This window comes from Heteronotia binoei, chromosome 11 (assembly GCF_032191835.1).
Source record: "Heteronotia binoei isolate CCM8104 ecotype False Entrance Well chromosome 11, APGP_CSIRO_Hbin_v1, whole genome shotgun sequence".
In the NCBI taxonomy this organism is placed as follows: Eukaryota; Metazoa; Chordata; class Lepidosauria; order Squamata; family Gekkonidae; genus Heteronotia; species Heteronotia binoei.
Genome location: NC_083233.1, coordinates 48658575 through 48686200, shown reverse-complemented (window position 1 = coordinate 48686200; position 27626 = coordinate 48658575). Strand labels below are relative to the sequence as shown.

General features: G+C 45.0%; 1 protein-coding gene across 2 annotated transcripts in view; it reads right to left on the bottom strand.

Annotated features, from left to right (window-relative positions):
* Positions 1 to 1050: 1050 nt before the first annotated feature.
* LOC132579430 (gamma-aminobutyric acid receptor subunit alpha-3-like) overlaps positions 1051 to 27626 on the bottom strand; it is a 50319-nt gene continuing 23743 nt past the window's right edge. The window contains exons 3-9 of one of the 2 annotated variants that reach the window (XM_060249772.1): positions 23837 to 23907; positions 17784 to 18004; positions 17117 to 17199; positions 12613 to 12747; positions 11650 to 11802; positions 4969 to 5180; positions 1051 to 1633 (exon numbers count right to left, since the gene is read on the bottom strand). In XM_060249772.1, coding sequence (XP_060105755.1) covers positions 1295 to 1633; positions 4969 to 5180; positions 11650 to 11802; positions 12613 to 12747; positions 17117 to 17199; positions 17784 to 18004; positions 23837 to 23907 — 1214 coding nt within the window. In that variant the 3' untranslated portion in view covers positions 1051 to 1294. The remainder of the gene's footprint in view (positions 1634 to 4968; positions 5181 to 11649; positions 11803 to 12612; positions 12748 to 17116; positions 17200 to 17783; positions 18005 to 23836; positions 23908 to 27626) is intronic. The other variant, XM_060249773.1, reaches the window with a different exon arrangement.

Here is a 27626-nt window from a genome sequence, read left to right as displayed (position 1 = left end):
TGCAAAAGATGGCAACTTTTTCTGCATCTGTGGCCTGCCTCTGCCTCACAGGGAAGTTTACAGCTGGGGAAACAGAGAATGACTTGCTCAGCACTACTCTAGCATCAGCCCAAGCCTCATGTCAAATGAGGCTTCCTATGGCCAATTCAGAGAGAGAGAGAGAGACCTATTGTGTTATCTGAAAAACCCTAAAAGAATGTGTAGACTATGAATGGTCCATGAAAAAGCAAAATGGACATGCACAAAATGATGTGCTCCTACATACAAATGCATAAATGCATTCTCAATAAACCATTGCACATGGTTGTTTTTCAATGTGCACATAATTTTCATGGGAAGAAAAAGACACAAAGGATTGGAATGTGGCAATGAGTGCCTGGAGAACTAACTTTGAAATCCAGTCCATAACATTGGCAGGGGAATAATGCATAAGTGCCACCTTGTGACCTGGAAAGAGGTAATCCAGAACCAGCGAAGTCCAGAATGAGAGAATTTCCTAAGCACCCCAAGGAAAACAAGGGATGCAATGTAATACTGTTGATAGGTGGCTGAAAAGGGTGCCTTTGCCAGTCCAGTGCTGCAGCCTGCTCATGCAAAATCACTGATGTATGTGCATATTTGAACTTAGCAACTGCCAGAACTTCGAGCCAAGCCCAACCTGGTGCAGTCCTGGGTTAGGAGTTCTCCACTACCTCTTCCCACCTTTTCACCACCCCTCTCCTCATGACAGCCCTGCAGTGGAGCTTGCTTGCTTTCCCAACTGGGAACTTCTTTCTCCCTGAGGCACAAAAAACTGCACCAGATCAGCCACCATTAGCCTTCCTGACCAGATTTGCAGCAGGGGCCAAAGGACATCTGCTTGCAAGAGGGACAATTGGAATCACCAGGGCAGTCCATCAGAGGGCAGGGGAGGCCTGGGAAAAGAAACAGCTCAGCTCTCCTCAGCAGAATTAGCATGGAAGGAAAGGGGCAGGCAGCCAGCTTTCAGGGAGGGGGCAGGCAGGGGAAGCTGGGGAGGTGGATGCCAGACTCACCATGTTAGAGGCACACTTTTCCATGGAACTTTTTATCCCCTCAACAATAAAAACGAACAAAAACAAACAGGTAAGAAATTAAGGGTTCTTGTAAAATCACAGTTTGGTTTGTATGAAGGGAGAGTAAGGAACTCAACAGAAGAAAATTAATTGGAACGACAGAGAAAACAAATCTCTAATCAGCCGAGTGACAAAGGAACCCCGCAGAGATTCCTCCGCCTGGTTCACAGGGGCAGAGGGAAGGTGTTATGTGCCTCGTCTCATTGTTTGGCAATGATGCCCTTGATGGCTGACTCCCGATTGACATAGGTAGCCCAGTACACCATATTGAAAATGGCGAACAAGACAGGAAAGACGATGCGGGACATTTTGTCTACCTTGCTGACACTGTTGTACGTCTTCTTGTTCTCAGGGGGCTTCTCCTCCATTCGGGGCACCTTAGGAGGGATGACAACGGCAGCAGGTGTGGTTGTGGTGGCAGCAGCACTCTTGGCAATGGTGGGCAGTCCTGGTTCCTTTGTGATGTTGAGGGCATATGTCGTCCCCACAATGTTATAAGTGTTGTTGGTCTTCTTTGCCAAAGTGACAGGCTCTTTCTTCTGAGAAGGAAAGGAAAGAACCTTTGATTTTTTGACATGATTGTTTAGATGAAAGATTCACTAATAAAAGGCAACCAGAAATTGCTGCTATTGCAGAAATAAATTCACCAAGGCCCATTTTTCACACTCTGCTAGAAGTGATCCCCAGTGTGGCACCCATGGATGCCATGGTGTCCAGGTGCCCATCAGCTTCTTCAACAAACTTTCTCTTTCCTAAAGCAAAGAGTCGGTCCTGGTTTTCCTCCCCACTGAAATAAGAAGTGCTTACCAAGGACCTGGGATGCACCCATTCAGAACTAGCAGCTACTTCCACTGTAGGCAGAGCTTCTGATCGGTGGAGGGGGGGAGACTGAGGGGACAAAATCTGGGGGGTCCAAGTCAACTGAAGGGCCCCAGAAGTCAGCATTCATAGAATGCATTAAAATATTGTTTTCTAATGCAGTTCTGACTGCAGCCACTAGAGGCACAAGAAAAGCAGAGCACAGTGAAAAGCACTTTAAGTCTACTGGCTGGTAAGTTTACTAGGAGACTGATGGAAGCAATTTGCTGATCAAATCCTGCTAAACCCATCAGCCAAGCCAGCAGTGGAGCAAAGGATTGTGTTTATGACCAGTCCTTGCCAGGATGCAGCCTCCTAACAATGTCATTATCTCTACCAGTCTATGATTTGCTTTTTCCTTTCATTCCACCCAGCTCCTGCCGCAGCCAGATCTTGCAAAGGGGCAGCCCTTTTAGTATGTGGTAGCAAAATAAATTTGTGTTGTCTTTTCCAATATTTCTCTAACTCTTTCCCACACTTTCCCCTCATTTTGCTCTATTCTTTTCATGATCTGCCACTTGTCTATCCCCAATTCTAATCCCCCCAAGTGGCTTACATCCTCCTCCTCTCCTCCATTTTATCCTCACAACAACCCTGTGAGGTAGGTGAGGCTGAGAATGTGTGACAGGCCTGAGGTCATCCAGCAAGCTTTTGTAGTAGAGTGGGAATTCAAACCTGGGTTTTTCAGATCCAAGTCAGGCACTTTAACCAGTACACACATTTTATTTCAATTGCAAATAACATATGTGTGTGGGGGTAAGTCTGGGGATAACCTGGATCAAGATATTCCAGTTCCTTTAATTTTGGTCCTGTAACTCCCATTATCATCCTGAAGCTGATGGCCAATTTTGAGATTCCTAGTTTTACTTTCTGATGAGTTATGCTTGCCACAAATGCACATGCAGACACTTCCGTTATTATAAATGCATGGTAACAGCCAGCCAAGTGATTTGCTTTGTTATGCTATTTGGTTTGGATCTGGGTCATATGGAGATCTTTGTCCAGGGGCCCATGGTGGCTCTCACTTATCCTGATTGTAGTAGAATGCTTGGCTTGTATGGCGAAATCCTCCTCCCCCTTCTGAGTTTTAAAAGTGTTTTATTCCTCTTCTCTGGAAATGGCAGGGAGCCAGTTCAATTGCCCGCTAGATTACATCTATACATATGCTAATGGCCCTGGTAGGAAAAACACCTAAGAAGTTTGGTGCTAGGAAGTCTCCAGGTGATTTCTGGAGATTTCCCAGAATGCCTTCCAGGAAGGCTCCCAGGATGTACCTGCAACCTGGGCAGACCAGATCAAGAGGGTGGAGGGAGTAAAAGAGGTGGAGACACAGTTTGATAAAAGCTCTTCTCCAGGGGTCTTTTGGTGCAGATTCTTCAAAGGGAACAAACTTCTGAGTAATGGTCAGTCATGGTGGCCATCTTTTGCTGACTATTCTAGGTAATGCGACGTAGACAGGGACCTTGTAACTCTAAGATTATTAGTGCCTGCCCTATTTTAACATCAGTTAGGGTACGTCTAAAAAAGGGAAAGAGGATTGTGTTTATGACCAATTTTCTTTTGAAATCCATTTGTTGATGAACATATGAAGCTGCCTTATACTGAATCAGACCCTTGGTCCATCAAAGTCAATATTGTCTACTCAGACTGGCAGCGGCTCTCCAGGGTCTCAAGCTGAGGTTTTTTACACCTACTTGCCTGGACCCTTTTTGGAGATGCCAGGGATTGAACCTGGGACCTTCTGCTTACCAAGCAGATGCTCTACCACTGAGCCACCGTCCCTCCCAGTGCTGTGTTTGATGCTTCTAAATATTTTCTTTTCAATAAATCTTTTTTGACTTTTGAGGCTGGTTCTTAGCCTCTGTACTACCAAGATTCCCCCACTGTCTCAGACACACTAGTCCAAGAGGAGCCTCCAGGTTGCAAGGAAAGCAGTCATTGCACACTTGGCTATTTCTCCAGGGGAGCCCCAAAGTTGTATTTGGTCTCTGTGGTAATCATTTGCTGGGTAGTGGGAAACACTGAGACCAGGCTCAGAACCAGGAAAGGGAATTGGGAGTCCTGTTCCTCCCGGGTGGGAAATCCATACAATGAGCAGGTGGTTTCAGTGAGTACGCTAGTGGAAGGAAGCACTAAACCCCTCTAGGAGATGGCAACACTAAGGACTGGTGGGCAGAGCAGGGTCTGCAAGTCAAAGCAGCCCTGTTTTGTCACAGCTTGCAACCACCCAACACTCTGCAATTAACACCCCCCCCCCAGCCACCTATGGCAGTCATTTGGTCTTGGTATTCACCCTGCTTTCTCAAAAATTCAAATGTGTCCCCAGAATCAACAAACTTGGGGACTCTTGAATCATGAGGAAAATCTATGGTGGAAAGGACCATGGCAGTTGGTATGGGATATAAAGTCATACCAAATATGACATATATGGCAGGGAGATTATGACAAACAAACATGGCATGCCATTGCTTCTTGTAGTAATGCGCCTTTCATGGCTTATATGTTAAAACCACGCTGATAATCCCGGTCCCTTTGCAGGTAAGGTTTGTTGGTCATGGTATAACATTTGAAATTATCACTGTGACAACATATACACAGTAGGACTTGTTTGCATGTGCACTGATGGAAGAAGGCAACTGACCTCACATATCTCAAAAAATGCTTCTCAGTTACAGGCATTCCCAGAACTCATTTTATGATGTGTAAAAAGTCAGAAGGAGAGGGCAGGCAGCTGCTGGCTCTCTTGGGATGCATTACTGGATACTGCATCCCAAGAGCCATCATTTACAACTGGACTGTCCAGAGGAAAATTCAGTTGCAAATTATTGCTGTGGCACAATGATAGTGCAATATCCAACTCCATGTGGATGTAAGCTGGGTCTCCTTGATGGGCTCCAAGCACCACTGCTGATGAATTCAGTCCTGTTTGGAAAAAGATTTGAATGCATCACCCAAAGAGTGAGGTATATGTGTTGCCTGGCTGGCCTTTTTGGTTGTTCCCTCTCCATGACCTCACCTTCAATTCCTGAGCCTCCAGCACCTTCTTGCCATCCCAGGCCCAGCTGCGTTTCGTGAAGTAGTTGACCGCCGCAAACTCAATCAGCGCAGAAAACACAAAGGCATAACAGACAGCTATGAACCAGTCCATGGCCGTCGCATATGCCACCTTTGGCAAGGAGTTTCTTGCGCTGATGCTCAGAGTAGTCATGGTAAGGACAGTGGTGACCCCTGTGGGAACAAAACCAGAGAGATTGTTGCTGAAAAGGGCAGAGAAGTGTTTCTCCCTCCCAAGCAAACTTGACTAGTCAGTCAGCTGGCACACAGTTCATGTTCCTCCTTTGGCTACTCTGCCACAGAAGCCTCCACCCTGAGGTGCTATGAAGGTGCACCAAAGACTGAAGGAACTGGTGTCACAACTGGGCACAGCCTGGTTGACATCAACTGGACTCTGTCCAACTGTACCATCAGCACATTTGGCCACAAGCACCTTTTGCACCTGATGGCAGGCACCTGGGCCTAGTGCAAAGGAGACAGGAAGCTGGCAAAAAGGGGAAGAATGGGAGGGAGAAACGGGTTCTGATTTGAGGTTTGACACAGATATGTGCAGTGACTGCATTTTCTCCATTACTCTGTTTTCTTAACTATCTGGGCAATTACAGTTGTGGATTATGAAGAAGCTCAATAGCATCTGGCCAAGACCCACCTCTCCTGTTCCAGTGTCTAAAAATGCTATCGTAGGGAAAGTAGTTGCCATTACCCTTTGCTAGCCAAAGACACAGGAAGGCACTTGGTGCTTTCTACCTTGGGGCAGATGGAAGATCTGGCTGATACATCAAAAAAGGTCTCTGGCTGCGTACATAATCCCCACCAGAGGAGGCTGGAGGGGAGACTCTGGAGACTCCCACTGGATTGGCTTTGACTGTGCTGTGAACATCTTGAAGGGAAAGGTTGCTTGGGTAGCTCCAATACTTCCCAGGTGTAGGCCTGGCTATCTCTACTCCACACTGTTATTTTCTACTGACTCCTTTGCCATAACCATATTTCAGCAGGAGCATCTAAATAATCCCAAGTATACCCTACTCCATACCTGACTAGAAATGATTCATTGGAAGACCAATGTAGGGGTGCAGTAAAACTAGAATACCCACTTGCATGACTTCCACCCATATCCTCCTTTATGGCTTCACCCCAACGAGAGCTGTGACAGGAAGTAGAGAAAAGGGGGGCATAGTAAGCTTTCAGTGGCCATGACCCTCACCAGTAACTGTGGAGAGGACATTACTTTGAATCATTGAATGACAGCTCTTTCTGTTACTGAAAACTTAACCATAAATTGCACATTTAAATAGCATTGCCCTTGTGGATTCTCACTCTGAATCCCCAAAGTCAGATGCAATCTGAGATACTAGCAGTGAAATGCAGTCTCCAATATCAGAGAGGACTGTTTTCCTTTGCAGATATTTTAAGGTATGTATACACTTCTCAAGGAAAGCTAAACTGTAGGCACTGAAGTCCTGGAGCATGGGTTGGATCCTGATAGCTTTTCCACTCAATCTAGCTCAGTTCTCTTTCTTACTGCTGCCCTATCTCACATGGCTATGTCTATTATAGGATAAAGGCCCTATGATACCCAGCAATAGCCTTTTTGGTGGTCAAAGATGACACCTCCCTTACATTTTCACCAGGAGAGAAGCTGAATCCAACCTTACATGTCAAAAACAATAGCAAAAAGACCAGAGGAGAACTTCAGTTTAGAATCTAGATTGGCATATACTAGTCAGGCTCCCAAGTTGAGCTTTGATGGAAAGTGGCATTGATAAATGCATCAAGTGAGTGGTAGATTTATACTGGATTATGGCTCTTCTAGGATTTTTAGGTCAGCTCCACTAGCTGGTGGTCATTTCCACAGTGCTGCCCTTCAACAAAGCAACAATGTGTAGGCTTTCAGTCCCAGCATCAAAAGAGATACCTGCAGTAACCAGTCAGGAAGGAGGCATATCTCAGCAAATACCTGCATTCATTTAGGCATGACACCTAGGAGAAAGTCCCTGCTATGGAGAAAACGTTATGTTCTCAGGTTATATAGGCACATGCAACAATTTTAAAAAGTCAATGCTTTTTTTCTCTCTGAATCCCCCAGAACCCATTTTTTTAATGGAAAGATGGTATAAGGAAGGCCCTTCCTCCCCTCTCCAGCCATGAATGCCCCCAGTCCTCATCTAATAGTGCCAGAAAAAAAGAGGGGGGGGGGAACCAAGATTTCTACATCTGTGTTCAATGCTACCACTTCTTGACCCTAGTTGAAAGACTCTCCCTTATGATCCTTCCCACCATCCCATTCTCCATATAACTAAAATAGGGTTGCAAGCCTTGGAGCATACTAACACATGTGGAATGAAAAGCTACTGGGACACCTTCCCAGAGACTACATGCCTTGGATTATAAGGGTTCAGACAGACTGTAGTGTTAGGGAAAAAGGAAAGGAAAGGTCCCCTGTGCAAGCACCAGTCGTTTCCAACTCTGGGATGATGTTGCTTTCATAACGTTTTCACGGCAGACTTTTTATGGGGTGGTTTGCCATTGCATTCCCCAGTCTTTTAAACTTTCCCCCCAGCAAGCTGGGTACTCATTTTACCGACCTCGGAAGGATGGAAGGTTGCGTCAACCTTGGGCTGGCTACCTGAATCCAGCTTCCGCCAGAATTGAACTCAGGACGTGAGCAGAGAGTTCAGACCACAGTACTGCAGTAGTGTTAGGCAATCAGGGAAATGACATGCAGAGAAGAAGTGCTAGCCCTCCTCCTTCCGCAGTCCAGTTCACTTTCCTCCCATGCCCAGTCCTCAGATTCAGTGGGAGCTCACAGGAGCACAGCTCCTGAACCTTTTTGAGGGTTCCATCTCCTCCTTCTGAGAGTTCCACCTCTTTGTCCATTGAATAGTAGGTGCAGCTGCATAACAATCCCTGGATGAGCTCCACCACCTATTTTTCTACAAAACAACCCCTGCCCATGCCTATTTTTACAGCCAGGTTCCAAGGCTCCAGTTCCAGTCACAGTATGGCTTGACCCACAGTGTCAGGTTAATGTCCATATCCTGCAAAAGGTGTGTGTGAATTTCCATGCTTGTATGGTAGCCAAAAGATCCTACGATTGTCTGACAGCCAGAAGTTCTAGCTCTTTTTTTAGCACTATCCAGGGTGCACCATGATGATATGAGCTAGAAGTGCACTGACACAGATTGCAATCACACACACTAAATAATGCACTTTCAATCCACTTTCCAACTGGCTTTTACTGTGTGAACTGGCAAAATCCAGTTGGAAAGTGCATTAAAAGTGAATTGAAAGTGCATTATTAAGCGTGTGTGATTGCAGCCACAGTCTGGAGGGATGGTCTGCTGTACAAGTTTTCCCTTTAGAACATTATTTCGATGCCTAAATAAAATGCTGAGCAATAGAACTTTCCAAGTAATTATGGGTCAGTCAATCCAGCAAGCAGAAGAAACTGAATAACAGTCTACCCCAGGGCTTGGTTCTCGCTCCAGTTCTTTTCAATCTATACATCTCTGATGTTCCCAAGATGATATCCAGGAAGTTTGCTTATGCTGATGACATGGCAATTGCAGTAAGGTACAAATCAATTGAAAGGACTGAGGAAATACTGACTAGGGAAGTCAGAATTTAGGCTGACTACTACCATAAATGATGGCTTATCCCAAGTACAGGAAAAAACAGAATACTCCAGTTTCCATTTCAATAACAATCTTGCCAACTGGGAACGGAATGTCTACCTTAATGGCAACTGGCTTACACACAACCATACACCTAAGTACTTTGGCATTACCCTGGACATGACCTTGAGCTATAAACATCATCTTACCAATGTAGCAGTGAAAATACACAAGTGAAATGACATTCTTCAAAAATTACATGATACGACTTGGGGTGTGTCTGCTGCAACACTTAGATGCTCAGCTTTGGGTTTGTTGTATAGTACTTTGGAATATGGTGCTTCAGTGTGGCTCAATGCCCACAAACCATACCCACAACTCAATACAACAATGAGAATCATAAGCAGATGTATTAACCCCACTGTGACCTATTGGCTACCCACGTTGAGCCACATTGCTCCCCCACATCTCCAAAGACAAGATAATCTTCTTTGTGAATATAGACAGTTCACTGAAAACAGAGAGTTGCCCATCCACAAAGACATGGTTGACACTGGCCTACCCAGACTAAGATCCTGACACCCAGCAATAAGATCTATGCAAATCCTGCAATAATAAAATTTCAATCTAGGGAATGAATGGTTGTGAACATGGATTCAATCAGTTCCACCTGATATCCATAACCTGATAAACACTAACGAGAGACCTGGAGGATTTGACTTGCCATGTAATGTATGGAAGGTGGCTAATAAAATGCGAACAGGCTTTGGCAGTTGTGTAGATCTTTTGTTTAAATGGGGCAAAATACTAGGACCTGAATGTGACTGTGGTACAATCCTCCAAACTATTTTCCATTTGTCACAGGAATGTGAGCATTGTGCTTTCCAGAGAGATGTGATGGGGCTCTTTGAACTTCCCCCAGCTGCAAGTGAGTGGATTGAAGATTTAGATATTAGTATTTAGAGGGATTGCCCAATTGGTCTGCCTACCCATTGTATCAACTCGGTTATGTATTTTATATTATTATATGTTTCCTGTGTGTAACTCTGCCATACAATAAAGAAATAATGTATGTGAGTGTGTGTGTGTGGGAGGGTTTGTCAGTACTGTTATGGGGTATGGAATTTATTTTTTTAGATATAGTCATTGATTCATCTTATTCTCTTTCAAAAGAAGAATTTCTCTTTAAAGGTTTCTTTTACCCATCTCTGTGCTTTTGTAGCCTCAGCCCTTGCAGGGGTTTTGTTTAGATGCCATACACCAGAATGTGTTCTAGTGGGAGGGTAGAAAGGTTTGGGAAGGCATTGCCTGCCTCTGAGCATCTACAGAGTGAAATTCTGCAGAATACCCCTTCCTGCACCTTCTCTCTTTGAATTTCTTGAATCAAAATGGAATTGATTCAAAACACACTCAGGAATTCCTGAAAATAGGAAAAGGAACAGACCGTTGGGCTTCAGAGAGAAACTGGGTAAAGAGGAATTAAGAAAATCTGTGTATGTGTGTGGCCTGGTTAAAGGACTAGCTGTAGCTAAGGGAACCCAAGCATTGTTTCCTACCTTAATGGCTCCCCAACTGGAGGCATCTTGCTACAAGGACAATTTGGCCTTGCATACTTGGACCAGGTGTAGTATAAAAAGTGTGCATCCCAAGGCCTACATCCTCCAGAACTGCTGACATCCCTCATAAGATTGGGTAGATCTTACAAAAAGGAGAGGGAACTGACCCGTTAACGGGGCAAACCCTTTTAGATTGGAAGCACTTTGAGAGGATGAAGGCAAGCAGGTGTTCTTAATTCCTTCCATGGAAACATTTATCACACACAGGAAAGGAAGTGATATGACAATGGAGACCACAGTTTTTATGGATACATCAATTGCCTTGGGCATCTATGGGGTTAATGTCAGCTTTTGATATGCTGGAATCTTTGGCCCTAATTGATTATGAAGTCAAGGGAATTTATCAGGATTCATGTTCAAAACGAAGGATGATGCTACCCCAATACAATATTTTTACTATCTCTACTCCACACTGTTCTTTTTTACTGACTTCCTTGCCATAACCATATTTATTTTATTTACTTCATTTATATTCCACTGTTTCCCTCATTGGGGGCCCAAAGAAGCTTACCTCATTTTCCTCTCCTGTTTTATCCCCACAATAACCCTGAGATGTAGGTTACGCTGAGAATGTGTAACTGGCTGAAGGTCACATAGCAAGCACTTCCATGCCAGAGAGGGGGGGGGGGATTCAAACACTGAGGGTGCATTCACACTACATTAAGTAATGCATTCTGGAACGGGATTTTTGCTATTTTTAACACAGTAAAAATCTAGTTGTAAAACATGTTATTTAGTGTAGTGTGAACGGACCCTGAGTCTCCGAGCCTCACCCAACTCTAACCACTATACCACAGTGGATCTCTTATGAATGTACATGTCCAATTTCATAAACTCTACAGCCCTTTTGATTGCAAACTTTGCTTAGAGTCATTTTGGCCAGACAGTTTGCACCATCCTTTATTTTTGAATGTATCTGGAAAAGATTTGGATCCATCCTCTGCCCTCTCTTTGAACTGTCCTCTTGATGGGGCGGGGTGGTGGTGGAACTGTGGTTGGTTATTATTCTGATTGTTGTAGCAAGCTAGTCAAAACACAGTTTTTCTCACCTGGAGGAAACCTCAGGGCTTAAACCTTATCAAAATGTCCCCGATTTGTATGACATTCCAGAGAGCGGAACTCAGGGCTTTATTTTAGCAGGAACGCACAGGAACATAGTTCCAGCTGGCTTGGCATCAGGGTGTGTGGCCTGATATGCAAATAATCTTCTGCCGAGCTTTTCTACAAAAAAGCCCTGTGTGAAACAGTGGTGACTTGGGGGTGTGGTCTAATATGCAAATGAGTTTCTGCTGGGCTTTTTCTACAAAAAAAGCCCTGGTGGTACCCAAGGCACTACTCAAGGAAGAGCACTCTGGTTTTTCTCAGTCCCTTTTCTCCTGGCCTGCCCTGAGATTCTTTATGCCAGAAACTTACCAAACACAGTTCGTGCTGGGACGCTTTCCCTGTTGAGCCAGAAGGAAACCTGGGACAGAATGACTGTCATGATGCAGGGCAAGTAGGTCTGGATCACAAAGTAGCCGATCTTGCGCTTAAGGTGGAAGTAAGTGATCATCATAACATACACCCCTGGAGGAACCAGCAAGAAAGGCAAGGGAAAAGAGACACATTACTAAATGCAGTTGCTGAATCCACGCTTTGCTGACTGGGGAGGCCATCTGGAGAGGTGAGGCAAATCTCCCGTGTCCTGAAAAACTGCCAGTTCATGTAGTGATTACTGACTATCTCTAGAGAGCCCAGCAGAATGCAGGGCAGGTGGTTCCAAAAGCAATCATATGCCAGTTTTGTAATCCTCTGACAGATGTTCTGAAGCCTCTTGCCCTTGCAGCCTGGACAGTCTGCCTGAAGGAAAGGAAGCAGCTGGGCTTCCCGTTGGCTCCTGGTAGGGAAAAAGGAATGCCTACAGGACAAAGCCACCTATTAAAACGAAGTGCTTGGATCACATGCTTGACTCACCAGGAGCTGTTGTTCTGAGATTGGCTTGACTTCTGATGAGGGGCAAAAGAGGAAAGAAATGTCCTCTGGAAAACTCTCATCTGCTGCCAGCACTCTTGGCCACTTCCCTATCTATATGAGGAACCAAGGGGACTTCAGCTTCCCAAACCAAGGGTTTGTCCCGCACTAGAGACGGATTTTAATTAACTCAAAAAGGATTATCTTGGCTGGATCAGAAAAAGTGTTTCTCTTGGTTTCCTCTAGGCCTCTGGCAGTCAAGGGCCTCCCTTCCATCTGCACCCTCACCTAATCTGACTGTCATTTAGGACTGCCAGATGTGAACTGGGATTGTGGTTGTTGCCAATGTGGAAAAATTGCCCTCCCTAGCCTTTCTGCCACTGTGTGGGTGCCTGCAGCCCCAGAAGAACTAGGTTACTCTCTTGCCTGTGCTAGTTTCAATATCCTCTCGTGAAACAACATGGCCCAAAAGGTCGTACTGATTCAGGCGTGACCCTCCTTCTGCCACCTCCACTTTCCCCAGGGTCCAGTTGTAGTTCACCTCAGACTTGGTGTAGGCATCTGTAGGGGAGGGATAAAAGGAAGACTGTTAGTTGCAATCTGCAGCCCCTGCCCAAACTAAATTGTGGCATAAATTGCAGTGAAGATCACTGGTAAAGGCCAACAATGCAACTCCAAGGTCAGGAATGAAGGCCCTGTGTATACAGAAAGCCATGCCTGGCACAAGAAAGTCCAGCATTTCTCTGTCCCTTCTTAAGAGTTAGGACTGGATGTCAGCAAGTACAAAAGGAGCAAGTTAGAAAACAGGCCCCTCTGGGTCTTTCAGTCCAGTGGGGGCTCAAGCACTTCCAGCTCCTTGGTTTCCATTCTCCTCTAGCACCAAACTGCAGTGCCCCCTGCTGGAGTACTGGATATAATTTTCAACTACATGCCAGATTGAAACTTCAGCGCCTGTTCAGATTACAGGCCAGTGTTTCAAAGCTTCTCCCTCACAGACTCACTCTGTTCCCTGAAACAGCCACTGTAAGGAACTTCCTGACCTCGATGTTTCCTTGAGACATACAATACTGCTAATCAAGAGTCTCTCCACCCAGTTCTGCCGCTTTAAACCAACAAGAAAAGGTAAGCAGCAGTAGAGGAAGCACATGGTTAGGTGGGATGCAGCCAGCAATTCCAGGTCATTAAAAAAACATACCTTCCGCTTAGACTCAAATGAAAACAAAAATACTCTGGGAAATACATCTTCTAGGGAAGTGTGCTTCATTATCATTTTAAGTGCTGTAATATGATGATGAAATAGTGCTCTGGGGCTGCCTTTGAAACCACAAAGATGTGGCTGCCAGGCTACTCTCAGGGCTGGATGCAAGGGAATGCACCACCTCTGAGCTGAAAGATCTGCGCTGACTGCCCATCTGTTTCTTGGCAGAATTCAAAATGCCAATTCTTACCTTTAAGGGCCCCAATGGGTTGGGGATAGGGTGCTCCCATACTGTCCAGCTGGCCAGTTAACATCCTCATCCCAAGCCCTGCTTTATGCAGAGATGTTGTGGCTGTTAAGCAGAGCAGGGCTTTTTCAGAGGCAGTACCTAGCCTTTGGAATGCATTTGTTCTTTAAATAGAGGACTTTCATCATTTAAAGCTGTTTTTAATCATCTCCTTCTACTCTGAGGACAATCTTATGAACACCATTTTAAGCTGCTGAATGTTGTTTTGTCCTATATTTATTTGCTGGTGTGTTTTTATGCTCTGGTAGAGCAACATCTGGCTCCTCGCTGATTGACCCACAGAACTCTAAGGCCTTTCTTCCTGAAAAGAAGGGACTTCCCTAAGCAAGGGTGAACATTTGTATTGGGAACGGGAATGGATTAAATAGTTATAATTATAATTTTAAAATATAGCAAGCCATTTTGAGGACTTTATGGTTGAAAATAAGAATGGAAATAGAACCTAACCACCCTTAATTAATCCTGTCTGTGACTTTTTAGGCTTCATAGTGGTCAAAATCCTTAAAAGCTCATAGGAGCCTGGACAGAATCTTTTCCTACATCCTGGGAAGCCGACTGTGTATGCAGAAACTGCCATCTTGTGTGTGAGTGGCCCCATTTCACTGGCAAACTGAATAGCCCTCATGTATGGCATAATTGTTTGAGTGCTGGATGAGGACCCAGGACACCAAGTTGAAATCTTCACTTAGCCATGAAGCTCGTGGGATGACCTGGGCCACTGACCCTCTCTCAGTCTAACCTGCCTCACAGAGCTGCTGAAGGGACAAATTTCAGGGAGGGAAAACCACATTATACACTCTGTGCTTTTTGAGGGAATGGTGGGATACAAATGTGATAAATAAGCACTGGGAACTTTGTTAAACAAAGGAACCTGTCCTAACCCAAATCTCTCCCTCCAGATGCTATAAGCTCTTAGGGGTTTTAACTGAGTATCAATTAGGGATGCTGCAAAATTCATGGCAACCAGTTTCAGCAGATGAACATACCTCATTTGACAACTGCAATCACTCTTGAACCAACCCTTGGATTTGTTCCATTCACTACCCTCCAAGTAGCACAGCCATCAAACAAATCCGTGGCTGCACAGGAGCTGTGGAGGCGGACTTGTATTTCCTTGTGGTGGAAGAGTTTCTTTCGCTTTGCAGGTGCTCTTGCATCTGCATTGTAGGTGAAATCAATTCTCCCACAGTGTCATGGATGGTCAGGTCAGATAATTAAATAATCTGGGAAGAGAACCAGGCCTTCCAAAAGGTGGTATAAAAATCTGCATGCACAAAATAACCTTGATGATGCAGATTTAAATGAACTCTAATCTGTAAGACTTCAAAAAAAAGTGTTTATTTATAATCACTGATTAATGGACTGAGTTGCTCACTATTTATTTATACATTTGGCTGTCAAGTAGCTTGTGGTGATAACAAGCTTTTGGGACTGTGGGGGACCAAAATTCTCATGGAGCTTTGTGAGAACACATATGTGTTAAGCACTGCTGAGCTGACTGCACTGCATTGTACTTTCCCTGTTTGAATACATGAAAAGTAGCCCAATGAACAAGTTCAAACTGATCACAAACAGCTGAGCAATTCACAAAACCCCCACTCCCTCTTTGCAACTGGCAAACAAAAAGTGAGCTGAACTGGTGGGTGTTTGAGCACCCCAGTCTCAAACCGCTCTTAATATGCCATGCCTCCTAAACAATGCTCAGTTCTTAACAACCACTAAGGATGGTCTGTTTTAATTAATGGACTGAGTTGCTCACTATTTATTTATACATTTGGCTTTTAAAGTCATATTTGTCTGTATTCTTGAGAAGTCCTCTGAATTAGAAACCTCCCCTTTTCCATGGACAGTCAGACTTTGCAGTCTTCATGATTGGTATAAGCTACCTGTTTACTAAATCATTCCTTGCAGACCAATGTCAATGAATTGCTTTTGGAAACCAGCTGTCATCAGTGTGGGACTTCTCCTGTAGGGCACAGTCCTACCCTCTATGCTTTTTGATCTCTACTTAGTCCTCAGGAGAAATGATTTATAGCTTTGAATTGAGTGTCACCAGTATCCCGATGGCATCTACCTCTGTCTCTTCCTGTCCAAATTTCCTGGCAGGGCAGTAGAGGTCTTAAGACTCTGTCTGGATAAAAGCAAACAAACACTGAATCCTGATAAAATGAAAGTAATGCTGGGTGGGAAAGTTGAGGCCTTGAAGGACAATATGCTTCTTCTCACTTTTAGTGGAGTTCAGCTGATCCTTGCTGATTCAGTTATGAGCCAAAGTGTTGAACTGCACCCAGAATTACTGCTGGAGAAACTAGTTAAACTGCAGCTGCCAAAAAAAGGCTTTCTTTCAACTTGGTTAAGCCTGGAAGATGGCCGCCTACCTTGACTCAGCTGGTCTAGCCATCTGGATTCATGCACTAGGAACACCGAGACTAGACTAATATAATGCACTGTACACAGGTTTGCCCTTGAAGTTACCTTGGAGACTCCATTTGGTACAGAATGCCACAGCTTGGTTATTAATAGGAGATAGGTGGAGCTTGTATATTACAGCCATTCTGCAATCACGCCATTGGCTTCCCATCAGCTACCAGTTTCCATTTATCTGCCTCTCTTCCTGTGTTCCTCCTTGACAGCTTTGCTCATTTGTTCAGGGTTTTTAGTCTGTGCCACCCTGCAAATGGGCAAGATTGACAACTGCCTGTCCATGTGCTTTCTCTGTTGCTACCCACATATTTTGGAACAACCTGTCAAAGGAGGTCAGGAGGGCTCCCACACTTCTGCCATTCCACAAACAATGTAAAATGGTTTGTTCAGGAGGGCTTTCTCCATAAATGTAGCAGAGCTATACAACAGAATGGTTCAGGAAGGTACTTTGTAATGGGAAAGGAGCACACTGTACCACTGCATATAAGCAGGGGTGGCCAACGGTAGCTCTCCAGATGTTTTTTGCTTACAACTCCCATCATCCCCAGCCATTAGCCATGCTGGCTGGGGCTGATGGGAGTTGTAGGCAAAAAACATCTGGAGAGCTACCGTTGGCCACCCTTGGCATATAGGCTGCATTATCTGCTTGCTACATGTATTACCGTGTTGGTGCTGCATTGTTTTCTACTAATGTAATTTAATTACTGCATTGTATCTATGCTCTATATCATGTCTAAGACGCTATGCTTATTCAGATTTCTGTAATTTTAGTCCTCTGACAAGTCCTAGTTTATATAGATGGTATCAATTTACACTGTTTATCTGCTTTGTGTCTCAGTGAGAAAGGTGGACTATAAATACAGTAAACAAAGAAAGAAAGAATGCTATTAGATATATTATACAGACTAATAAATGTAGGCTGTCACATAAGGCTATTAAATCCCTGCCCACTGTAAATCAAGAAACTCATGTTTTGTGTTCCCTGGAAGTCTAGTACTTACAGCTTCCAAACTTCAGTGGACAGGCATGGACATCCATTGGGAAGTCTTCCAGATGCATGGGGCACTCTGCATGAATGGTCAGTCTGCAAGACATAATGGCCACTGCCAATGGGATTGTCAGGTGTGAAACCCACAGGAAGAATTCCATAGTCAATTCTGTTTTCCCAGACCCAAATAATGATGCTTGTGAAACATCTATGTGTATTCTTATCACCCAACTGAGCTGATCACTATAATCCAGGTACCAGATGCTGACACATATTTATACTAAAGTAGTCTCAAGCAGAAAAGAGTCTTTCCCAACATTTGATATCTGATTTTTCATCTGGAGATGCTGATGCCTAAATTTGGGACTTTTTGTATGCAAAAAAAATACACTCTACTACTGAGACATAACTTCTCTCCTCTGAGCCACTGCTCCTTATTGAGATATGACTCAATAAAAATTGCATAGAATATCAAATGATGGTACTGCGATTTGTCACGTCACACCTAGGATGCCTATAGGGCAAGAAAGATATACAGAAAGGCCTCTGATCAAGCTACCTAAAAGATGGGACTTGTGCAAAGCTGTAGAAAGGGCTTGAGGGCTCAGAGCAGCAATTCATGATCTTACATTGGGCATGGAACAAGACCACTTACATTTAGAGCACAAAATGATACCTACCTCATGGTATAGAGAAGAGTGCCATTGTCTACTAGCCGAAGCAATTTGTTAGGTGTGGTCATATTGTGGGCAACTGATTTCTTGCCATTGTGGAAGAAGGTGTCTGGGGTCCAGATCTTACTGGCCAATAAATTGTTAAGGGGGAGGATCTTCATTGGTCCATCAAATTTTAGCCTCTCATCTCGCCAGGACTGCCGGAAAAAAACATCAATGGTGTATTCCTGCCAGAAAGAAGATAGATAAAATGATAAGCATTGTTACTAAAAACTGCAGAAATAGAACCCCCCCCCCACATTCTTGATCTTGTGTGCCACACATGTTTTAAGCACCTTTTTAACTGGGATCATCAGAACTCTACGATCTTGAAGACTCTAAGAAATGCATAAAGGTTTGTTTAGAAAATAACTCACATTTTCCCAAGATTAAGTTATGGAAGATTGCCATACCCATCAAAGTGCAGAAGAGTTTTTTATTCTGTCTCCTTCCAACTGTATTAAGCTAACAAAACAGCAAGGAGATTTCTAAAGCTGCCTAACCTAGCACAGAGCCTTGGATCTTTTGCAGAGCTTGGAAGATGCCATAGCATGTGAGCGATACTAAGGGGCACTTTGTGCTGGATTGGGTTTATGCATTTATTTATGGATTTAAACATTACTTTCCTCCACAGGCTGTTATTTTACTGGCTCATTCTGCAGTCTTGCTCTAGGGTCCTTCTTTGGATGGTGTTGCCCTGAAGATAGTTGCCAAAAGTTCAGTGACCTTTTCAGAGCATCTCAGGGGGACCTGAAACCAAGGCATACAAAATCTAACAAATTTGTAAATTTCTGGGTGAGCTATATGCAAACATAGGTTTCTAAGGTTCCTGTAAAAAGAGTTCCTGTGGCACAGAGTGGTAAAGCTACAGTACTGCAGTCTGAGCTCTCTGCTCACGACCTGAATTCGATCCCAGCAGAAGCTGGGTTCAGGTAGCTGGCTCAAGGCTGACTCAGCCTTCCATCCTTCTGAGGTTGGTAAAATTACCAAGCTTGCTGGGGGGAAAGTGTAGATGACTGGGGAAGGCAATGGCAAACCACGCCATAAATAGTCTGCTGTGAAAACATTGTGATAGGACATCACCCCAGAGTTGGAAACGACTGGTGCTTGCACAGGGGACTACTTTTACCTTTTTAAAGGTTCCTGTGTTAGGCTGCTGTCCATGGTGGCAGCTTGTCACCACTGAGACAAGCACTCAAAACAATCAATAGGGTATTCAGCACCACGGCCAGCTCACCAAGAGGGCCAGATGCCAGATCACTGGAGGAGGGATAAGTACTGTTGTAGCATGGATCTGGAGCAGAATTAATGTTAAACAGCCTGACACCTGCATGGAGACAAGTGTCCCAAGATTCATCTCCCCTACTCTGGAAGTGCTGGAATGTCTCCTACTGCTTTTAGATCTGGTAGAGAAGTGGTAAAAGGCCCTCCTGAACTGCAGGTGGCTTGAGAGAGGCATCCTTGGAGGGTGAAGCCAAAGATCCCTTCACAGAGACAGGGGTTGGGGGGCATCACTCTTCTTGGGGGCTTCTTTCCTTCCTCCATATTGATCCTAACAGTGTAGTCTCCTCCTAAATGGATTCCTACAATCCTTCCTCAACCCCCTCCTCCGAGAGTAGGCATTCGGTTCCTTAGATACGCCTCTTAGGGTCTGGCCTACCCTGTCTCCAGTGGCTGGAGAGGTCAAGCTTTGTCATAACCCCCTTGGTGCTATCTCATACTTCTAGGGTGGACACAGTGAAGAGACGCAGAAGTACTGGTTGAAACAATACTGAAGAAGAAGAAGAATTGCAGATTTATACCCCGCCCTTCTCTCTGAATCAGAGACTCAGAGCTGCTTACAATCTCCCATATCTTCTCCCCCCACAACAGACACCCTGTGAGTGGGTGGGGCTGAGAGGGCTCTCCCAGCAGCTGCCCTTTCAAGGACAACTCCTGCGATAGCTCTGGCTGACCCAAGGCCATTCCAGCAGGTGCAAGTGGAGGAGTGGGGAATCAAACCTGGTTCTCCCAGATAAGAGTCCATGCACTTAACCACTATACCAAACTGGATCTCTACTGCTGTGAAATCTCATCTGCAGGACATTTTGCCAATTAACTACAGGACTTGGAGAACACTGAAGGGTTGACCACCCTGTTTCTCTCTTGGGCCATCTCACAATTCTCTCTTTTTTGGTTACACTTCCCATGACATTCCCCCCCCCCCCAATCCCAGGTCTTGCTTTTCCCCTCCCTTCTTAACAATGGCCTGATCGGGTTTCTAGTAAGACAAATATCTGATAGTAAAATACTGTAACCTCCAATGTGTATCTTCACTGCAGACCTGTCTTCTGGAGGAGACATAACAGTTAAGGTGACATGGAAACATACTTTTGTCCCCCATGTCTACCCCATGTTAGGGCACTTCGGGGATGAACCATAATGCTTCTGGTTTCTTTAGCATAGTATCTTCTGTAGAAGCTTCATGTGCTGCCCTAGATGTCAATTATTGTAGGTGAAAGAAACAGATGGGGAGGTTTTAAGTACTAGATCAACTGCTGATAATTTCATATCTGTCATTCTGTAAAAAGAGGATGTGGAACAGCAACTGGGGTGTGTGTGATATTCCCAGATGTTCTCCTCTCTCTTCTTCCTTCCTGTGCATTTGGTGGATGGATTTTTGCAGGGTTGTCAGCTCTATAAACACTCAAGTCTAATAAGGGTTACCGCTGCACTGTCTACAACTCTTTCCAGTTCTGTCTCAGTGATTCATCCTAGACAAGAACACAGAAGACCCAACAAGTGCAGGCAAATACAACACCAAAATGTTGCTTTCCACTGTAGCTGTAGGTGGGGCTGATGAGTATAAACAGTGCCAGAAACATGTGCCCTGTAACTACCAACACCATTCCTCCTGCCCTCTTACTGGGTCATTCTTGCTTGTTTTTATTTCATTCAATGGACACAAAACTCTTGATTCACACTGGACACTTCCTCCTTTCTGTGGATTCCTTTCTGCCTTTTGGAACAGTAGAACCACTGCAATGTTTTGGGGTTTTTTTGCCTTCTGCTGCCTCTCAGTTCCAGGTGGTTCTGGAGCCTCTTTTCTTTCTTGCTTAGACTAGCAGGGCAGTAGCAACATCCAGGCCATCAGAATCTGAGCTTAAGGTGTCCAAAACTGTGGATGGGTTACCTCTTCACTCCCCAGGGAACTAAACCAAATTCCTGCACTGCAGCCCTCTGCTATAGTTATCCATCCACCAAAAGTCCCTGAAGTCTCTGCTTAGCAGCCACCTGTGACCTCTGTCCCATGAACTGGAGATGGGGGAGGGGGTGTCTCATGTTTTATCACTGCCATAGTTGGCATCAACTTGTGCCGCAATACACAAGAGGCTTTCATGCTGAAAGAACCAGGGATGGATAACAAGGCATTGTGGAGAAAGGGGCCAGGAGTGAGGCTCCCTCCTCTTTTTCTCTTTGGGAGGATGGTGCTAGGTGGTTTGCTCTTAGTCAGGGTGCCCCTAAAGCACCACAGTTGGTATGCATGGACCAGCAGGGTGGAACCAGAGCAAACAAAGCAGTGTGGGGATGGGACATAATGTTCTTTATCGGCCTTCCTCATGTTGAGTACATTTGGTAAAAATCACTCTGCAGAGAATACCTTCCATTTCTCAATACCTTTACATTTCCCCCTTCTTCACAGTTCATTATACATGCTCCCTTAATCAAATATGCTCCACCTTAGAAGTAATTATGAGATACTCCCTGAGGGTTGGATGGCTGAATATATTAAGGTTCTTTGCTTTGGTGTGAAAGAGAAGAAGGTAGTGTGACAGCAAGAGAGAAACACCAGGCCAAATTAAAAGCAGCAGCTCGAGTGACATTGAATTAACTTCTCACCCCAGAGGGAGAGGGCCTTCCAGGGCCAGAAAGAGCCCATTGATGAGGAACTCATAGAAATGGAATATTATAAAGCATTAATTATTTCCCAACCCCCTGGGTCAGTCATTCTGCTTTTTGACTTATCTTTCAGAGAAGAACAGCCTCATAGCCTCCTTCTGTGCTAGACTACCTAGCCCATAAGGCCTCAGCAAGAGGTTTTTGTCTGGCTAACCTGCCTATATTATGTTCCTTCTTGCAAAAAGCAAAAGGCTTAGCTCACAAACAACACTGAATGGTGGGCCTGATTGAATCTCCCAGGAGGCCAAGTCTAGCCACCTCTGGCCCACAGGGAAAAGAGTACAAGTAGGGACAACTGCCACCATACTGAACTCTGGCAAATAAATGCAAGTCTTAGGTATTATCAAGGGTCCCTTGGCCCAGTATGCTTAGAGAAATCTGGACTAGAGTGATCAAATGCATAAGGGCAGAGAAGGTGCAGTGAAGTGGCACAGAATAACCCAGGCTTCTATAGACACTGCCTCCTTCATTTTGTGTATGTTTACGTGAAAGGGGAAATGGAAGTAATAATTCCTTATAATTCAGTACAGGGATGGATCCTTCCATAGCATAAAGATTTTCACCAAACCCATTGGCATGAAGTGACCTGGGCTGATCTGGGAAAGCTTCCAATAAGTTACCCTCCTCCCCATGTCTGTTTTAATTAGACAAACTGTTGCAGCAGGAAGAGAGACCTTTATTCAGTCTCAACTTTTTATTAATAGACTTCCCTCCACAAACCATCCCAGCTTTCATTCTATCTCTTCCATTCACTCCTCCCCCAATATGGAATGCTTTCATGTTTTTTCTTTTTTCTTTTTGCCTTTTGCCTCTCCTGGTTTCTTTGGTGGAGAGGAAGGCTATTTTGTTTATGAAGATATTTATACTCTATGTTTCTCCCAAATGGGCACCCAGAGCATTTTAGTGTTCCCCCTTCTTCCATTTTATCCTCATGACAACCCTGTAAGGCAGGTTAGCCAGAGAGAAAATGAATGACCCAAGGTCACTTATCAAGTTTCTATAGCAGAGTAGAGATTTGAACCTAGATCTCCAAGATTTTAGTCCAGTACTCTAACCACTATGCCACATTACCTTTTGCTCCATGGGTAAGAGAGGACTAGGCTTCCAATGGTCAGCTTCATGCCTGTTTGCTCTATTGGTTGCTCTGCTGTCCTCTTTGCAAAGCATAGGTGGTCATTTGTGGACATTTCATCTCCTCTGATTTGAGAAGAGACTACATTGGTGTCACCATCCAGGGCTGCCATCCAGACTTGCAAAGGAACATTTCTGGGTACTCTAGACTCTAATGTTCCCATGTACTGAGTTCCTTCCTTCTATTCTCTGCTTTTAGGTGTCTCCACCAGAGTAGACAGGAGAAAATCCAGAGCCTGCCCTTACCAGGCTGGGAATGATTCTCTTTGCAGGTTGGAACACTGAATTTCAGGATGGGTTCTTGCTGCTCTCAGAAAGTTGTGCCCTGAGGGAGCCAGTTTGGTGTAGTGGTTAAAGTGTGCGGAATCTTATCTGGGAGAACCGGGTTTGATCCCCCACTCCTCCACTTGCACCTGCTGGAATGGCCTTGAGTCAGCCATAGCTCTAGCAGAGGTTGTCCTTGAAAGGGCAGCTGCTGGGAGAGCCCTCTCCAGCCCCACCCACCTCACAGGGTGTCTGTTGTGGGGGAGGAAAGTAAAGGAGATTGTGAGCCGCTCTGAGACTCTTCGGAGTAGAGGGCAGGATATAAATCCAATATGTTCTTCTTCTGTGGCTGTAGTCACTTGCAAGAATTTAGATATCTCCAAAGATGCCTTAAGGTTCCAGACCTCTCTTTCTCCTCAGAAGAAAGGGACTACTGGAAGGCATTCAGGAACGTCCTCTTTCTTTGGCAACTCAAATGAAGTTGCTTATACTACATCAGACCATTAGACTATCAAAATGAATCCTGTTCACTCTAGAGTGTTCCACATCACCTCTAATTTGACCTTTTTAACTGGCAATGCTGAGGATTCAACCTGGGACCTTCTGCATGCAAAACAAACGCTCTACCTCTGAGCCAGAGCCCCACCCCCTGGTTCCCCACACAGATGATGAGAGCAGCTCCTTACCATATCTGTGTCTGAGACAGGCCCAAAACTTGTCACGTAAATGTTTGTCTTGACTTCAGTTACGTCGTCTGCTGGGGGGGAAAAAAAGCTATTAGGGATGATTTGCATTAGCATAGCGAATGCTTCCCTATGCAATTTCTACCTAAGTTTTGTTTGAAATTGCTGCGCCAGCTGCTTCTCTGGATTAGCACGAAATGATCCACTATTGTGCTCAGCCATGTACACTGAATAATGGTCAATTTTCTAAACACATGATGGGGCATGCAGGACTCCATTAAAGCCCTCCAGGTTTGTTTCAGGGACGAGTTCCTCCAAGTGCCTTTCAGCAACAAGTACTTACATAATGCCATTTTAAACTTGGGTGGTTTTCTATATGTTTTTTGTCCTTCAACATGAGAAGCATTGAAAGAGCCACCAGATCTAGAAAGAGCAATGTAACGAATGCTTTGGATTAGTTGCAACTGAAAGGAGAAACACCTCATTTCCTCCACCCTTTGGTGTATTTGTTGGCTTCTTCCATTCAGACCTGTCCTTCTGTGGTCCTCATGCCTAAGGGGATATCTTATTCCTTGAATGACACAATCCCATGTTTCAAGGATATCTTACTTGATGCTGAGCAACATTCTAGCACTGAGAATGCTATCCAGGCAACACAGCCTGACCAGAAAGCCAGTGCCATTTGCTAATGTAGGCCAATCTGCTCATTTTGTTGCTCATCTTACATAATATTATTCCACACCTGTTAAGGTTTGTTTGTCTGCTTTGCAGGTCCAAATAGGATACTGAAAGTCGAGCAATAATCTACCCTGAAACTAAACAAAGTATAGAGGAATAGTGGACGTACAGAGGTGAGCACAACCATGTACAGTTCTGGTCTGGAAACACACCTGAGTAACAGGAAGAGGGACACCTCCAAGTTCCAGAGGATTTGGTGACGTCTCACTAATATGGCCACAAGGATAGTCTACAGTTGAACAGAAATTTTAGGGACAAGTGGGGAAGACAGATGATGTTAGGGCATAGATGGATGGTCCAGGCTAGACTAATCATGTCAGATCTCATCAGCTAAACAGGGTCTGTCCAGTTAGTACTTCAATGGGGAACCACCAAGGAAGTCCAGGGTTGCTATGCCCAGGTGGGCAACAGCAAACCTCCTCTGCCCATCTTTTGTCTTGAAAATCCCATGAGGTCACCATAAGTCAGTTGTAACTTGACTGCATTTTGCAAACTCACAGAGCAGAGATGAGGCAGTGAACTGATGTCCCAAGGAACCAACAGAATGGACAACAAATAAACAGCTGGCCTCTGTGTTGCTTGCATCTATCTGGTGTCATGAAATATTAAATGGGATGTTTGGCAATAACTTGGGGTCCCTAAAGGCACAGCAACCTAGGCTGTTATAGGATGCTGTTCCCCAACTGACTGATCAATTGATTGGAAATGGTTACTGGTTAACTAGCTAGCAGGTCTGATATATTTTGCCTTCAATGAGGTATACAGTATGTGACACTGAACAGGAAAATATTACTTAAATTGGAAAAGGTGCTCATCATTGCTATCTCACAATCCCCATCTGGATAGGACAATTTGGTCCTAGAATCATAGAGTTGGAAGGGACCTCCAGAGTCATCTAGTCCAGCCCCCTGCACAGTGCAGGGAATTCACAAATACCTCCCCACATACCCACCCACTGACATCTGCTCCATGCACAAAAGATGCCTCTCCCCCCCCAAAAAAACACTCCAGGATCCCGGGCAGAACTGGCCTGGGAAAAGGCTTCTGAGGAGAAGTTGGGGGCTTGAATGGATAAACCAACTGTGTAAATAGACCTGAATAATCTAATTTTTTTATTGCTGAAACATCTTATAGGCTGAGTGTGTAGAGTACAGTAGCAAAGCTATTAAAATAGTGCATGTATGTGGGAAGAGGGAGGAGAGGTCATGGACAGCTGCAGTAGGAGGCCTGGTGTTGTAAACAGTACAAAAGCTGAGCTGTCCCAAAACCTTGGCCAAGGCTGCTGAGAGCCACCAAAGCCCTGAAATCAAGATTCTCTCTGGGTTCCCTGCTCACATAACCAGTCTAAGTATCACATACAAAAGTAAATGACACATCTGGCTCCATGGATCTCTGGGGATCCCCATGGAACCAGCTGCTCAACTAGCCCACCCCATAATAGCATCCTTACCATGTCCTTTCTTGGTGGCCCTGACTGTGCTCCCCCCTCAGTTCGTTTCCTGGTTCATCATAATCTCCCTACATGTGCTTCTGAAAAAGGCCTTCATAATGATTTCTAAGCACAAACACACCTTTGGCTTTTGAAACATCAGCAAAGGTCACATCTTGTTTGTCAATCTCATTAGGAAGCCACAGCAGCAACAACAGAGAGGCAAGGTCTGAGCCAGCAGCCAGATACCAGACCAGGGACTGTATTCTTTCAGTGGCACATCATAGGGTCCTTCCTCACCCCTTGCCCTGAACCTGCTTCCTTCTTTTAGGGTCAGTTCCCCTCCTCTCCTCTCTTCTGGCCTTTGCCTTTCTTTGTCTAGGATCCCTTCCACCTCCACGCCCCCTTGTTCTGGCAATCACTCACAACTCTCCAGGCAAGTGAGGGGATGGATCTTATTTACAAAATGACTGAGTGCTATTTTTATTTGCTCCTCAGAAAGGCTGGCAGCAACGGGGCCGGCATACAGATGAGCACCAGCGGGGGGGGGGGGGCTCTTTCCTCTCCATCCCTTCCCAAGTGACTGCAGGCTGGGATAGGGGGGAGGGAATTGCAGGAGATTGGCTGCTTGCAGCGCTGAGCTGAGCATTAATGGAATGGACCGTCCTCAGACACTTGATCTGGAGTAAATCTGCCAGGTGTCCATTTGGGGAGGCGAGGAAGGACCAGGTGAGTGCCCCGGAAGAATGTCAAACTGAGTCTGCCACTTGGGAAACTCTGAATGCAGCTCCTCTTCCTCCAGGCAAGAGTTCCTTCCTGTACAGATGCTGTGCTTAGGTGACAGATGTGGAACATGAAAAGAGAAGAGTTGAAGTCTCCCTCCTATCATGGGAGCAAAGCCAAACCTAGTCAGGAGAACTGCAAGGGATGAAGGTGTGTTTGGTGGAGGGGGCTGATGCTCCAACTATATTAAAGCATAAAGAGATGCCAGTCAGGGAAAACACACCCAAGTGGTGTTATCTCAAAATGACTATTCTCGATGCAGCCTTCACTCTCTTGGCTTTCCCTTCCAGGCTGTCCTCTCTAGTCATACACAGACTGACTTGTTTTGAGGCTAAATTCCTTCCTGGATTGTCTGGCACATGCAAAGCATTTCAGCTCTAGCATCACAAGGTGCTCCAAAATGCCTTTGGCTACAGAAAGCCAGCACTCTCCTAGGAGATGCCAACGGGCAGCTGTTGGGGAAGGAGGCTATGGGGAGAGCCTTACAAAGGGGCCCACAGGCATTACCAAATGGATCAGCTTGTCCCCACCAGAGTGTGCTTGAAAGATGAGAGAATGGGATGTAGTGGTTAGGCTAGGATCCAGGAGACCAGAGTTGTAATTCTGCCCTGGAAGGCCAGTCACTCTCAGCCTTATCTACCTCTCAGAGAGGTGGGGATAATGGAGGAAGGAAAGAGAATAATGATAGCTGCTTTGGGTCCCTGTTGAGGGCAGGTACAAATGAATCAATAAAATGCTTGAGTCCATCAGTCTGGTTAGAGGCTCTGCTAATCCTGGCACAAAATGTCTAGACTCAGCCACTTTGCAGCAACGCTTCAGGCTTGGGGACTAGCTCAGCTCATC